The 15398-nt window shown below is 45.2% G+C and overlaps 1 protein-coding gene across 18 annotated transcripts in view; it reads right to left on the bottom strand.

Moving 5' to 3' along the window:
* Positions 1-382: 382 nt before the first annotated feature.
* Positions 383-15398, bottom strand: part of LOC126997928 (transforming acidic coiled-coil-containing protein 3-like) — a gene marked incomplete at its 3' end in the record, with an annotated part of 146070 nt that continues 131054 nt past the window's right edge. For 14 of the 18 annotated variants that reach the window (XM_050859159.1, XM_050859161.1, XM_050859162.1 and 11 more), the window contains 3 exon segments: positions 383-720; positions 2055-2219; positions 5659-5746. In XM_050859159.1, coding sequence (XP_050715116.1) covers positions 383-720; positions 2055-2219; positions 5659-5746 — 591 coding nt within the window. 18 annotated transcript variants of the gene reach the window in all.

Genomic DNA, 15398 nt, shown 5'->3' with positions numbered 1-15398 from the left:
TCGGTACATCCCTAACCAAAAGTCAATAGAAATCAGAGAAAGCAAACGCAGATAGGGAGTGGGAGTGATGATGGCTGTGGATGTCCAAGAAGTGAGCCCAGACAAGGAGAGAGAATGAGCCTACACGTATAAACATCAGAGAAGTGGCCACAAACAAAGAGACATAAAGTAACAAACACCTGTGAACATCCAAGAAGTGAGCTCAGACAAGAAGAAACAAGCCTACACTTACACAAATCAGAGAACAGAGCCTGAGCAGAGAGAGAGAGGCAGGTAATACCTGTGAGCATCCAAAAGGTGAGCTCAAACAAAGAGAGAGAGCAAGCCTACACTTACAAACATTAGAGAAAAAAGCCTGAGCAGGGAGAGAACCAGCCAATACCTGTGGACATCCGAGAAGGCCACCTCCACATTAGCCAAGTCCTCCAGCGCCTGATCCCTCTCTGCCTGCAGTGCGGCGATCTTATCCTCGGATGCCTTCTTTTCCTTCTCCTTCTCTGACACCAGGGAGGCCAACATGCCCTTGTACTGCCCCACCATCTTCAGCAGGGCATCCCTGGACTGGGTGAGCTCTGTGACAGAGCTCCCCAGGTTCTGCAGCTCCTTCTGTTCGTCCTTCATGGTTTGCTGTAGTTTCTTCTCTTTCTCCCCAGCTGAGAGCTCCACACGAAGAAGCTTCTCCTCAAACTTGAGTTCCTGTCGCTTCAAGAGTTCCTGCACCTGATGGGGTAATCTGAGTGAGTCTTTATTTGTGGTGGTGACTTGATGTTATGGTCTTGCTAACTGTTCTCTAGTGATGATAAATTTCATTTCAGTATTTGCTTTGTTCTCATATCTCAAGATGAATACATGGAGAAGAGGATATACTAAAAGTAGAATTATAGTGTTCAGTAAAAAATTACAGAGGCAAACATCACTAAAGCAAGGGCCAACAATGCTCTGAGGCTAAGGGTGTGCTATCATCTCGTATTTCTAGTCATCCCTTTCCACAGTGTAAATGGCTTTGTCGTTTTAGTCCTTGTTATATTATTTCCAGTTATTAGTAATTCCTCATCCACAATATGTCAAAGACACTCCCACCTATTAGAAAGTTTATGGCAAAGGACCATTAATCTTTTCTCAGCACCAATTATAACCAATCCCACTTGTAAAACGGATTATTGGTAGACCATGAAACTATATTGAGTTAAATCATTAATTATGCTTGGTTTTAGACTGGTGTAAAAAGAAATGCTGGTAGAATGAGAGACAGCCAAACACAGTCCACAGAAAGAGTGAAAGAGCAACTCATATAATAACCAGGGCTGTCAGAAATCATCATAAAAAAAACTGCCCATGTCATCAAACATAAGGGAAACATTCACCGTTACCCTCCAGGTATGTACAAAGTTCACCAGTGCCTGCAACTCTTTCTTGGGTGACACACCAACACCAACACACTGAGCCAAATACAACTCTTTGAGAAACACTTCCCTACACTCTGGTGGTTCTGGTAACACTACAACTGACCTCCCTGATATCTATACCAAGGGAGAGGGAGAGGAGGGTCCCCACTGGCAACACAAACAGTAACACATTAAGCAAAACTTGCATAAGAAATGCTGACGTGAAAGTAACACAAACAAAAGTAAACTTACATTGCATTGCAACTAATCCCTACATTCAACACAAAATGATGAACGCAGAAGTTTCTTTACTGCTAACTGTACTATTTCAATGCTCTTCATATTCGTCATTAACTTCCCTTTACAACTGTAGAAAAAGCATATGTACCTCAGGAAAAGTTACTTTAATAACATGGCTAACAGCTCTCCATACAATCTTGATGACTGCTTATCATGTGTACTTACTGAAAAAGTAAACACTAACAAATATCATTTTGTTCATAAAAAAACATATAGGAGTTCAAATAACAACAAAGGTGATTATACTTCTATATGAGTTTCTGCTATGAAATTCTGTTCAACATAGGAATTTATAAGCTTCCCCTGTAAGCAGCCAGCATGTGGGTCACCATTCTCCCTCTCCCTTGGAGCACACCAAGCGTGCCGTACCTCACTGGCTGTCATATACCCATCAGGCGGGGCTGATGTGGGCCGGGCCGAGAGGGACTTGCGCTCTGCGGTGTCGCTGGGGCGGGGGCTGGGGCTGCTGGTGCCCTCAGGGGCTGACCTCTCCTCTCGTGGAGGGGGTGCGGGGGAGGAGGTGGACGGGGTGGGCTGTGAGGAGGGTAAGGCATGTCACTCCTGCTGCTCTTGATGCTGCTGTTGATGATGTTGCTGCAAGCTTGCTCCTTCTGCTGCCTCTATGACTACTGTGCTACATCTGTTGCCACTACAAAGCCCCTACAACCCTAAGGCATGGCTGTTGCCAACACAACACACGCCTTCGCTGTGCAGCTACTACAGTAAGTTCTTGCTCTACAAGTGCTCATTTAGAAAACATTACATTCAGCCAAAGGCCCAAAAGAAGTTCTAGCCATTGTGTAATATTTCCTTCACATATTATTTAGAAACCATCTAACATAACATTCAAGAATTACAATTTGGAGTAGAGATGTAAAACAACAACTTACTGTGTTGATATGGTAAGCACTTCTCACTATTAACGAGAAAACTTCATATCACATCCTTCACAGCATGACAGATATATTCATCACTCCACTAAAAGGGTTGACATGCAAATATATCATCCTAGACTTAGTAACAACAAAGAAGGGAATATTTTTGGCACAAACACTTTGGGGAAACACACACAATGAGTGCCGTATCAAGTGCCTACAAGGTGCTGGCTTCCTACACTTACTCTTGACACATTACTAAATAAATGCTTTTTGGGGAAGGGACAACAGGCTCAGGCACAATACTGCTAAAAAGAAAACCTTGAAACTCTCCTTTGAAATACCTTCTGATCATGAAAATTATCTGGTCATTTAATATTTGACCTTGAGAGCTTTATCAACACAACTTATTACTTTCACATGCTAGTAAAAAGAAACAGTCTTTTTAAACGATAAGAGAAGGCAGGCCAAGAGTTATGTAAGAAATAACTCGCAAAACATAAAACTCCTGTGAAGATTACCAATCCAAAAGAGAAAGATCAAACGTTCCTCTAACACTAAATATGGAGAGAAGGCAAAAAACATCTTCCTTCTTTTGTGTTTTCTTCTTCTCATGACTTAACATTAATCTAAAGGGGATCAAGAAATAAAATAGATCCTTCATTTGGTATGTTGCTCTGTCTTCTTACTGAGGGAGCTTTATGTTAAGGGAATCTTGTTATAATTTTGTTTTGCCCGAGGCCTGCCTCCTATATCATACAAAAGATTTCCTTCCTTAGTAACGCAGACCATAAGAAAGAGAGACCAGAGAGATAACACCCTCCCCCACCAGCAACCCCGCTTGTTGTCTCTTCCAACATTACCAAGAGGAGGGGAAGAAGGGGGACACTAAGAGATTGGCACCAGCGAGGGGAGAGAGGAGCTTCTCCCTTCACTGCACTGCCTTGAGTTACTGAGTGGGGAGGAGATGGGAGAGTTGCAGGCAATGTCCAGGCACTGAGTGGGTTGACTTCAGGCAGAGGGAGGCATCCATATGTGTGTGTGTGTGTGTGTGTGTGTGTGTGTGTGTGTGTGTGTGAGAGAGAGAGAGAGAGAGAGAGAGAGAGAGAGAGAGAGAGAGAGAGAGAGAGAGAGAGAGAGAGAGAGAGAGAGAGAGAGAGAGAGAGAGAGAGAGAGAGAGAGAGAGAGAGAGAGAGAGAGAGAGAGAGAGAGAGAGAGAGAGAGAGAGAGAGAGAGAGAGAGAGAGAGAGAGAGAGAGAGAGAGAGAGAGAGAGAGAGAGAGAGAGAGAGAGAGAGAGAGAGAGAGAGAGAGAGAGAGAGAGAGAGAGAGAGAGAGAGAGAGAGAGAGAGAGAGAGAGAGAAAAAAACACAAGAGAGAAAGTAGAATGGGAAATCCTATACAGTGGATGTGTTATATACATTAAACATTAACCGATAAAAAAAAATTGAAATCATGAACAAAACTATATATAAAAAAATCATGCAAAAACCAAGGGACAGGAAGGTGCAGGTAAGATATATTAACACAAAGGGGTGAGAGAATGTTAGTTGATTAGGTGAGCTGTGGAGGGAATCACTGAGGGATCCCCCACACCACAGAGTAACATGTTTTGGTGGCTCTATGCACGCTAGGCACCGCAGGCATTCCTGGTGCGTGGGAACTGCTGTATGTACAGAATCATGGCGCAGGCTGATGCACTCCATAAATAATTGTTAATCAGTTTTACTATTCTGTTTTTCTTGCAGTAAATTTAAATTGGCAATTCAAAATCACAATTAAAACAGATTAATAAGGCACATATTAATATAGTCTGTATGGCATGGCATGTAATTAATGTTTCGCTTTTGTGTGGCTTAGGTTCCTCATTAATCAGATGAAAGATAAATTTTCAGAAATATCCAATCAAGGTATACTCAATAGTATTTTAAGAAAGAATTAATGCTATTATAATTATGTGGATGACAAACTGATTACTATATACAAGATTTCTGAATAAAATGAAGCAAAACAATCAAGAAATTAAATAATCTGTAAAATATGTACATTATCTACATCTGAATGTGTGTGTGCCTGTCTGTCTATCTTTTTTTCCTTTCTATCTGCATGTGTGTGTGTGTGTGTGTGTGTGTGTGTGTGTGTGTGTGTGTGTGTGTGTATGTGTGTGTGTGTGTGTGTTTGAGCCACCGCGGCATGATGACGAGCTGGAGGACCTCCACACACCACACACACACCATTCCCCTTGCTAAAGAGGGGACAGTAACAGCTCTTTGTCAGCGGAAAAATCCCTGCCTGAGCGGGGTCGAATCTCCGCCTGCCAGGCCGCGAAACCTGGCAGCGCAGAGCTTTAACCACTGAGCTATCGGAGCGGTGTGTGTGTGTGTGTGTGTGTGTGTGTGTGTGTGTGTGTGTGTGTGTGCATTTGCTTGTGTTTACATTTGTGTTTATCCGTATCTATCTGTTCTTTTGTCTGTGTTTGTCCATCCGTAGTGCCTCTTAGTCTCTCTATCTATCTGTCTGTCTGTCTGTCTGATTCTGCATGAATGACTGTTTCACTGATTTCCCTATCTGTCAGTGTGTTTATTTCTCTGTCTGACTGCCTATCTGTTTGGCTGCTTATCTGCCTGTCTATCTATTCATCTACCTTTCTGTTTATGTGTCCGCCTGTACGTTCATCTACCTGTCTGTCTGTCTGTCTGTTAGCCTGCTTGCCTCTCTTCTCCTATGTGTCTGTCTACCTGTCAGTTTGTTCATCTGCCAGTCTGTAGGTCTGCATGTACGCCCATCACCTGTCTGTCTGTTTGTTTGTCTATCCAACTGTCTTTTCATGAGCACATTACCTTGCTTACCTGGCTGTGTGTCTGTCTGTCTGTTTGTGTATATCCATCTGTCTCTCCGTGAGCACATTATCTTGTTTACCGGTGTTTGTTTGTCTGTCTGTCTGTGTGTCTGTCTGTATGTTTGTGTTTGTTCATCCATCTATCCGTAAGCACATTATTTTGTTTACCTGTGTCTGTGTGTCTGTCTCTATGTCTATGTGTGTGTCTGTCTCTATGTCTGTGTGTGTGTCTGTCCCTCCATCTCTCCGTGAGCACATTACCTTGTTCTGCGGGGACTCGGGAGCACCGGCGGGAGGTTCCTTCTTGTCTTTGGTGGGCGTCACGTCATCGCCGACCAGCTTACTGTGGCTGTGGAGAAGAGGCGTGGTTAGCGTGGCGGCGGGAGGGAGGAGAGAGGGAGGAAAGGAGGGAGTGAGAGGAAGGGAGGGAGCTTAGTGTGGTTGTGGAGGGAGGAGAGACACGGTTAATAGGATGTAAAGAGATGTAAAGAGGGAGAGGGAGGAAGAAAAGAATGGAAGGACTGTGTGAGAGAGAGAGAGAGAGAGAGAGAGAGAGAGAGAGAGAGAGAGAGAGAGAGAGAGAGAGAGAGAGAGAGAGAGAGAGAGAGAGAGAGAGAGAGAGAGAGAGAGAGAGAGAGAGAGAGAGAGGAAAAAAAAAGGTATCAAAAAACAATATTATAGATTAAAAAAAAAAATAGAATTCTACACATATGCGATTCCCACACCAGCAATTATTTTCACACCTGCACAGAATTAATCACCTTTACGGAACACTTGTATTCATCATTAACTCAAACAGCACAGATGAGCAAGATAGCCTATATACAACATCCTCCTGTACCTTATCCGTTGGTGTATGGCTAATAAACATCTATAAGTAAGCCTAAATGAAAACCCAGCTCTAACAACTTTCTGTTAAATATTCCTAGCAAACAGAAGAAGTAGGAAGTCAAGGTAAAAGAAAACCTAGCCATAGCATTGAATAGTTACTGAATATGCATTAAACCACCTCTATTATCTCCAACCAAATTCACCCATTCATAACACTAACGCACACCCACATAGACCCCAGAACCACCCATAACGGTAAAAACAACCAATCGTAACCATTAGGAAAGTACAATTTGAACCACTTCTACAACGCTCACCACACCGTAATCTCGTTCATAACACTCACGACCTCCCACCATCAACAGTGCAACAACAACCAACCGTAACCGGAAAGGACAGATTGAATCACTTTTATAACGCTCATTGCATCGTATTTCCGTTCATAACAATCACAAACACCCACACGAACCACTTCTACAACGCTCGCCGTTCACAACACTCACAAATCAATATAAACACTTAAACATCTATAAAACTACAATAACTTAACCAATCATGATCTTGAATAGAGTAGAATTTGAACCCTTTCCAGGACGTCCACAACACTCCTCTCCGACTCGCAACACTCACGCATGGCCATATATTACCTCGCACAACGACGTATATCACCTTTAAATCCTTCCTCAAACCCTTAATTCACCCCCAAAAAAACACTTTCTCCCCAACACCTTAAAGTCGCGGGTTCTACGGCGTTTTGGGGCGGGGACGCGGTGTCTGGCGGCGCGGGGTTGCAGTTTTCGGGCGGGGCTGAAGAAGAAGACTTGCAATCGCCGCCGGTGTTATCATCCGTCTGAGGGAAGTTGTGCGGCGTCTCGGGGTCTTCGGGTGGACTTACGGGGTTTGAGGATGAGGGAGGGTTCGTGGGGGAGGAGGTGATATCTGTGTAAGGGTGAGAAGTGCCTGGGGGAGGGTGAGAAGTGTCTGTGGGAGGGTGAGAAGTGTCTGTAGGTAGGTTAGAGGAGTCTTTGGGAGGGGAAGAGGGGTAGGTAGGTGAGTTAGAGGTGTCTTTGAGAGGGGAAGAGGTGTCGGTAGGTGAGTTAGAGGTGTCTTTGGGAGGGGAAGAGGGATCGGTAGGTGGGTTAGAGGTGTCTTTGGGAGAGGGAGAAGGGTCAATGGGTGGGTTAGAGGTGTCTGTGGGTGGGTTAGAGGTGTCTGTGGGTGGGTTAGAGGTGTCTGTGGGTGGGTTAGAGGTGTCTGTGGGTGGGTTAGAGGTGTCTGTGGGTGGGTTAGAGGTGTCTGTGGGTGGAGGAGAGTTGTCTGTGGGAGGGTGAGAGGAGTCTGTGGGTAAGGGAGTGGTGTGGGTGTCTGTAGGTGGGGGAGAAGTGTCTCTGAGTGGGGGAGAAGGGTCTGTGGGTGGGGAAGAAGGGTCTGTGAGTGGGGGAGAAGTGTCTGTGGGTGGGGAAGAAGTGTGTGGGGGGGGAAGATGGGTCGGTGGGTGGGGAAGACGGGTCTGTGGGTGGGGAAGAAGTGTCTGTGGGTGGGGAAGAAGTGTCTGTGGGTGGGGAAGAAGTGTCTGTGGGTGGGGAAGAAGTGTCTGTGGGTGGGGAAGAAGTGTCTGTGGGTGGGGAAGAAGTGTCTGTGGGTGGGGAAGAAGTGTCTGTGGGCTGGGACGAAAGAGGGAGCTTTTTCATGGACTCTTCTGGTGTTATTTCTGTCTGGTTTTCTTCCTTTGGTGTTATGTGGTCTACGGGAGGGGGAGAGGGGGGAGGGGGGGAGGGGAATGTAGGCTGGGGAGAAGAGACTGTGGGCTGGGGAGAAGGGACTATGCTGAAGGGAGAGGGGGAAGGGTCTATGGGCGGAGGGGAAGAGTCTGAGGAAGAGGATTCAGTAACTTCAGGTGGCTTGGGAGAAGAGTCAGTGGGCGAGGTAGACAGCACAATCTTATCCTCCCCCTTGAGAATATCCGTCTGTCTGGCGTCTCTCTTTTCCCTTCTGCGTCGCTTGGAGGAAGTGAGCGGCGGAGGGGAGCTTGTGGGCTGGGAAGAAGGTATAATGGACTTGGGAGGGGTAGAAACGACTGCTATATCTTCCCCTTTGTGAATATCCGTCTGACTATCTTCTTTGCTCTCCCGTCTGCGTCCCCTGCCGGAGTTGATCGAGGGAGAGGCATCTATGGACTTGGGAGAGGGAGAAAGGACAGCCATATCCTCTCCCTTAAGAATTTCCGTCTGGATGTCTTCTTTAGTCCCCCTTCTGCGTCGCCTGGCGGATATCAGCGAAGTAACGAGGAGGAACAGCGCGCCCAGGCCCACGGTCACCATGAAGGGCAGGACGTGGCCGCCGCTGGGCTCCCCGTGCGCGCCCTTCACCCCCACGCCCAGGATCAGCGCCAGCATGAAGCCCAGTTGTGGCATCCTTGAGGGGGACGTCAACCTGAGTGCGCGATGCTGTTGTTTGGTCCGTCGTCTTTCCTTCTTTCTCCTTTTCCTGAAGTTAGTGTCTCATGGTTTTGACTCGTGTTAGTTATTCTTTCCACACTGATATTTCATGGGGTTTTTTTCCACTTCTTTCTTTTTATCTCCTGTTATCGTCTTGTCATGTTGATTCATATGTTCAAATTGTTCATCCTCCAATGCCAATGTTGCACTAAGTAAATCCTCAGTGACAATCACTTCTCTTCCTCCTACTTCCTCAGCACATCATACTGCTTCTTTTGTTATCGCTTTGTTATATTGGCTCGTATGCTTCTCCTTCTCCTTTGTCACTGTTAAGTTAATAGACTTAGACCTGGCTGTCGCTTCTAGTTGCGTTTCTGTAGTTAAGTCTTGCATTTATTAGTCTGCTTTGATACGCAAGAACCTCTGGCAGGCATAAAGCAAGATATTACCACGATAAGCGCATGTTATTCATAGGACAACACTCGATCTCTTTCTGTCAGCAGTGTGTCACACGTAAGAACCTCTGGCAGACTCAACGCAAGATGTTACCACCATAAGCGCATGTCCTCTTTCACTGGACAACACAACTCCATTATGTCAGCACTATGTCACAACAGCGTGTATTACTGAACGTTCGCCTCTTGAGTTTCTTGTCACACGCCCCGCTAACCGTCTCGTCTATCACTGAGCTTCACGCCGCCAATCTTTGCGCTTGTATCAGTTCAGTGACGCGATACCGCCGTGCTATCGCGGGGCGTCTTGATAGTCACTTGGTCGTGGCGCGAAGACAAGGCTGTTGATACGGCGGGAAAAGACGCAGGAACGGTGCAACACGACGCGTCAACTACTGCCAGCTACTGAACGATACACACACACACACACACAAACACACACGTGGACAGTGACGCACGCATAAACGGGTAAGTTGGGTCCACACACACACACACACACACACATATATACACACGCTCTCTCTCTCTCTCTCTCTCTCTAGGATGCCACCAATATCCGCACTCACTGGCTTCTCTCTCTCTCTCTCTCTGATACCTTATAATGTTTGTTTTTTTCTCTCTAAGCTTCCCGTTTTTCATCGCACCCTCTTTTTCCACTTTACTGTTGTTTCCCTCCCTTTCACTTAACACGCCTCCTGTCTTTATATTTTTTTCTGGCTCTCCTCTCCTTATTTAGCCTCTCATGCTATCCCCTTTCCCTACACCATTACGTTCCTCTTTCTCTTCGTGCCTATTAGCTGCCATATAATTATCTTTTCTTTACGCCCCTTTATCAACTTAACTAACTCTCTCATTTCAACACAATCTTTCCCTTTCTCAACATCTCCACTTTAAGCGTTTCCCTGTCATTAACTTCCTTATACTAATCCTCTCTGTCCGTCTTTTATTCCCCTGTACTCAAGCAACCCTCCATTTCAACGCTATTTTTCCCTACATCTACAATTTCCAGTAATATTTCCATCTTCTTGCTTAGTAACTTCCCTAAACATCCGCTCTGTCCATCTCCTATCCTCCAATATTCAAGTTACCCTCTCCACTTCAACATATCTCCCTTTGTCTTTCTATTATATATCCTCTCTTCTGTCACCTATCAGTCTCCTTCTCTAGTAACTTCGCTATACTCACCGTCTTTGTCCTCTTATCTCCTTTGCACTCTAGTTACCGTACGCTCCCATTCCAACACAACCTCTCACCTGGTAAGAGAACGCAATAACAGGCGCCGTAACCCCAGAACAAATACCTCGGCCTTTCCAAGTGACAGGTTTATGAGTCTTACGTGATACCCCTTGTGACTTAACACCTTTTTATTGCCCGAGCGTCAATAAAAGGGTCGTACTGTGGCTTACGTCTTGTTACTTTCATCCTATACACACAGACACTTGTAAGGGGATAGAAGGGTAGAGTTAACGTACAAGAAAGGATGTGTTTAGGTTCATGAGGTAGTGTGATAAGATAGTACAGTGCTGTCTTCTACATATCAGCAACCTCAGGGCCATATTCTTAAGCGTTTCGGAGCCCAAGCACATATATTTGTCAAGGCTTTCGTAGGAGTTTTGGGCATTTGCAGAGGTAGTTTCATGACCCATCTGGGAGTTCGATCATTCCTTTGTACCATGAACCTACAAAAACACTCATTAGAAGGCGATGATCTCCTTTTCGACCTTTGGAAATAGCTGATGTGAAAGGCAGAAGCGTCATAGAATACGGATCTAAGTTTTTTCTTACGGTTATTGATAGAACGGATACAAGGACGGATGAAATGCTTGGTCCTGGTCTTGGTATTGGTTTGGAAATAGATTAATTCAGGTATATATTAGGTATGCGGATCAAGCAATTTCGCCTTTCGTTGTACCTACTCTAGCACTGAACCTTTCATAACAGCGACAGCCAATCGCGCTTTTCTTCATGTCTTTCGCGAGGAACTGATAACTCGAACCCTTTCACCCATGACTTTCTGGAGCAATAACTGTAAATCTAAATCACGAAACACCTGTATTCAAGCCCAACATGACGCTCACATCCTGGTTTTTGTGCATTAAGCCTTTGATTGCCCACGAGGGGACGGCAGAGAGGAGGAGGAGGAGGTGGAGTAGGAGGAGGAGGAGGAGGAGGAGGGAGAGGGGAGAGACGGGAGGAGAGGGAAGGTTAAGAGAAGGGAAGGGAGGGGTTAGGGAGAGTACAAGGAGATGGGATAGGAGGTTAGAAGGGAAGAGGAGGGGAAGGGAAGTGAAGAGGGAGAGTAATACAAGGAGATGGGTCTGCCCTGATTTGTCACGAGAGGGGAGAGAGAAGAGGGAGGGAGAAAGAGAAGGAAGGGGGAAAATTCTAATTGGCCACGGAAGGGGGGGGAGGGGAGACAGAAGGGGAGGGGAAAGTCTTTAAGTGGTTACGAAAGGGGAGGTGGAGGGGAAAGAAAAAGAAGAGGTGATTGGAGTAGGAGAGAGGTGAAGATGATGGGAAGAAGAGAGGGGAAAGGAGAGAAATAGAGGAGAAGGGGAAAGAGGAAAACAGAGGAGGAGAGGAGAAAGAAAAAAGATGGAGAATGTTAAGAATAGAGGGAATCAGGAATAGTTGAAAAGAAAGCGGAAAGGAAAGGTGAGGAGAAGGAAGGGGAATAAAAGGGATAGGAGGAAAAGGGAAGAGGGGAAAAGAAAGGGAAGAGGAGGGGAGAGAAAGAAGGGGGAAAGGAAGAGGGCAAGATGGAGGAAAGAGAAGGTAAGGGAGGGAGAGGGAAGGGGAGGGAAGAGGCAGAGGAATGACAAAGGAAATTAAGCGGGTAAGAGAAGAAAAGAAAGACAACGGGAGAGGGGAAAGCGAAAAGGAGGAAAGAGAAGAAAAAAAAAGGAAGGGAAAGAATAAAAAAAGGAGTCGTGATTGAGTAAGATGAAGATACAACCCACGCCATTGGAGAGAGAGAGAGAGAGAGAGAGAGAGAGAGAGAGAGAGAGAGAGAGAGAGAGAGAGAGAGAGACGGGGAGGAAAGGAAGCGTGGAGGAAAGGTAGAGGGGAGAAAAAGACGTAATGGGTTTAAGGAACGTAAGGGAGAGGGAGGGAGGGGAGGGAGGAAGCACGGAGAGAAGATACCGAGAGAGAGAGAGAGAGAGAGAGAGAGAGAGAGAGAGAGAGAGAGAGAGAGAGAGAGAGAGAGAGAGAGAGAGAGAGAGAGAGATGCGGGCACAATGAACTAATTAAGCAGTTACCTTCCCACAACCTGGTCTAGCGAGGCGTTTACAAGACGTGAATTCAAACAAACACTAAATTCTCTGTCACATGAAGATCCCCTGTAAATGGGCACACACACTCTCATACACACACACACACACACACACACACACACACACACACACTCCGTTGCTTTCTCCAGATATCAAACACGAGTCACACAAAAAATAAAAACGATATACAAAACGAAACCTTGATATCACTTCACGGATTAGCCTGATTATGCAAACGTGTGTGTGTGTGTGTGTGTGTGTGTGTGTGTGTGTGTGTGTGTGTGTGTGTGTGTAGAATAACATAATGTAGCGAGGTTTTAACGGTAATATTTCGTCTTTTTCAGCGATCACTGCACGACGCAAGCGCTGACACCTCCTTGCGCGTGGGAGGTGATGGTATGACTGAGAGGGAGAGAGAGACGGAGAGAGAGGGAGGTGTGTACTGAGGTGGGGTGAGGTGGAGTGGGTACCTTGGAGGGGCGGGGCGCTTTTAAAATGGAGAGAAGTAAGGGAGAGAAAGGAAGTGAAGGAAGAGAGTGAAAAAGGAAGGGAAAATTTAAGGGTACGAGAGAGAAAGAAGAGTGAGAGAAAACGAGAGGAAGAAACTGAGGGAAATGAAGGGGAGGAGAGTGAAAAAGAGAGGGAAGGTATAAGGGAACGAAAGAAAGGGAAAGAAAAATGAGAAAAAGAAGGGAACGAGAGAAGAGCAAGGAAAGAAGGGAAGGGAGGGTGTAAGAGCACAAAGAAGAAAGGAAGGGAGAGGAGGGAAAGAAGAGAAAGGAAGGGAAAGGAGACAATGAAGAGAAAGGAGAGGAAGAGAATGATAAAAGAAGGAAAAGGAAGAATGAAGGTGAAGAGGGAATGAGGAAAGAAAGAAAAGGAAGGAGAGGCGCATGTAAGAGGAAGGAAAATGAAGGAAAGGAGAAGCGCGAAGGAGGATGGGAGGGAAAGTATAAGAAAAGGAGGAATGAAAGGGATGGAGAAAGGAGAGAGGGACAAGGTAAGGCAAAGAGAGAAAAGAGAAAAATGAAGAAAGGAAAGAAAAGGAAGGAAATGAATAAATAGAAGTAAGAAGGGAACACGACAAAAGAAGGAAGATGAGGGAGTGGAAATGGCAGAGTAAGGAAGAGAAGAAAGATATGAAAGGAAGTGAGTGAAGATAATGGAAGGAAAGTAAGAGGGAGGAAAGGAAAAGAGGAAGAAGTAACTATTTCCACACGTGCCCAATGCCTAGACACGAGAGAGAGAGAGAGAGAGAGAGAGAGAGAGAGAGAGAGAGAGAGAGAGAGGTTCTTAAGCATGATAAGTATTGCATTCCTCGAGATTTTTTCATCGTGGTGGTAAGATGAAACGGAGAAGAGACAAGAGGCAAGGAAATATGCGCTCTCTCTCTCTCTCTCTCTGAAGACGCTCTCAACACAAAAAAAGACGTCGGGATAAGGGCGCGTCGCGGTGAAAATAACCTTGACTTCCTTGCTCTCTCTCTCTCTCTCTCTCTCTCTCTCTCAGGGCGGCGTCCATCACTATATTAATTAATAGGTATGATAATGAAGACAAAGGAGAAACAGTGAGGAAAATTAAAATATGAAAATGTGTATGTATTTGATCTTGTTTTCGGCCACCTCTTTTGTTTCTTTTTTAGGAGCAGCGAGTAGCGGGCTTTTTTTTTATTATTGTTTTCTTGTTTTGTGTGCCCTTGAGCTGCCTCCTTTGTTGTAAAAAAAAAAAAAATGTATGATGTATGCGTGCTTGTTTGTATGTATGGACGTATGTATGTGTGTGTGTGTGTGTGTGTGTGTGTGTGTGTGTGTGTGTGTGTGTAGAGATTTCGTATTTCATTCATATTAAATTCATCACTACTGCATAATTAAAGGTATATCCCCTGCATCTCTCTCTCTCTCTCTCTCTCTCTCTGAAAAAAGGACAAAACGATTCATGATGATAGTAGGCGTCTCATGATAGCAAATACCACACAATGAACATTCTCTCTCTCTCTCTCTCTCTCTCTCTCTCTCTCTCCATTACCACTTGGGGCAAGGCGGAGACAGCTGAGAGGTGTGTTATGGGTCATGTTTCTGCCGCTCCTCACCAGAGAGCAGCACATGATAGGGGGTGGCAAGGGGCCCGTTCTCTCTGGTTGCTCTAATATGGGTTGACTATGGTATTGTGATGGCTTACGTGTTGGCCTGTAAACATTGTGAATTGTGTGTTGTGGAGGGTGTTATAATGGCATTTGAGGCTATATATGTGTACTTCTAAAGGAGATGCGATACAGATGCACTGATATGAAAAATAGATCCACATAAATAATGAATATAAGATTAAAAGAGGAAAGAACCAAGAAAGATATTTAGGTTAGTCACGAATTTGCTGCATTGATAAGGAAAAATAATGCCAGGGTATTTCACTTACCACGACACAACATATCAATAATTCATCTCAAAACCCAGTGAATGCATCCTAATTATTTCAGCCAAAGTACAAAACAAAAATACCCATAATAAAAAGCCTTCCTTCCTAAACCATTCCATTTCTTCCGTTCACCTCATAACAGTTCCAAACTTCCTACAAAATCAGTATGCCAAGCCCCGTTCCGTACAACCAGTTTAACCTGTTTCAGAGATTAATGGCTACGTCCAACATATTACTTTTCTGTTATCAATAATATGCGCGTGTACGGAAGCGAAGTAGTGGAACGCAAAGAAAGCGAAATGTGGTTTAGAAGCCGCCGTTGTTTTTTGAGTTACCAATAAGTGATGACATCAGGAATACGACCGTGCGAGAAAGTATTGTACACCCCAGAATATTTCAGCAGTGACAAGACCCAACCAGAAATATAGAACAGAATGTGGCAGTACGTCAGCCAAAGAATAATCACCAGCAACACATCTGATCATAACCATTTCTCTCACACCAATTACTAGCTCAAGGAAAACGCACCAAATCAACTACCTGCACTTAGTCACTGGGCCACAGCTGTTGTTTTGCCCCACCCGCAGCAGAAC

Source organism: Eriocheir sinensis, chromosome 13, assembly GCF_024679095.1.
Source record: "Eriocheir sinensis breed Jianghai 21 chromosome 13, ASM2467909v1, whole genome shotgun sequence".
Taxonomy (NCBI): domain Eukaryota; kingdom Metazoa; phylum Arthropoda; class Malacostraca; order Decapoda; family Varunidae; genus Eriocheir; species Eriocheir sinensis.
The sequence above is the reverse complement of the archived record's forward strand: the minus strand, read 5'-3'. Positions and strand labels throughout refer to the sequence as shown.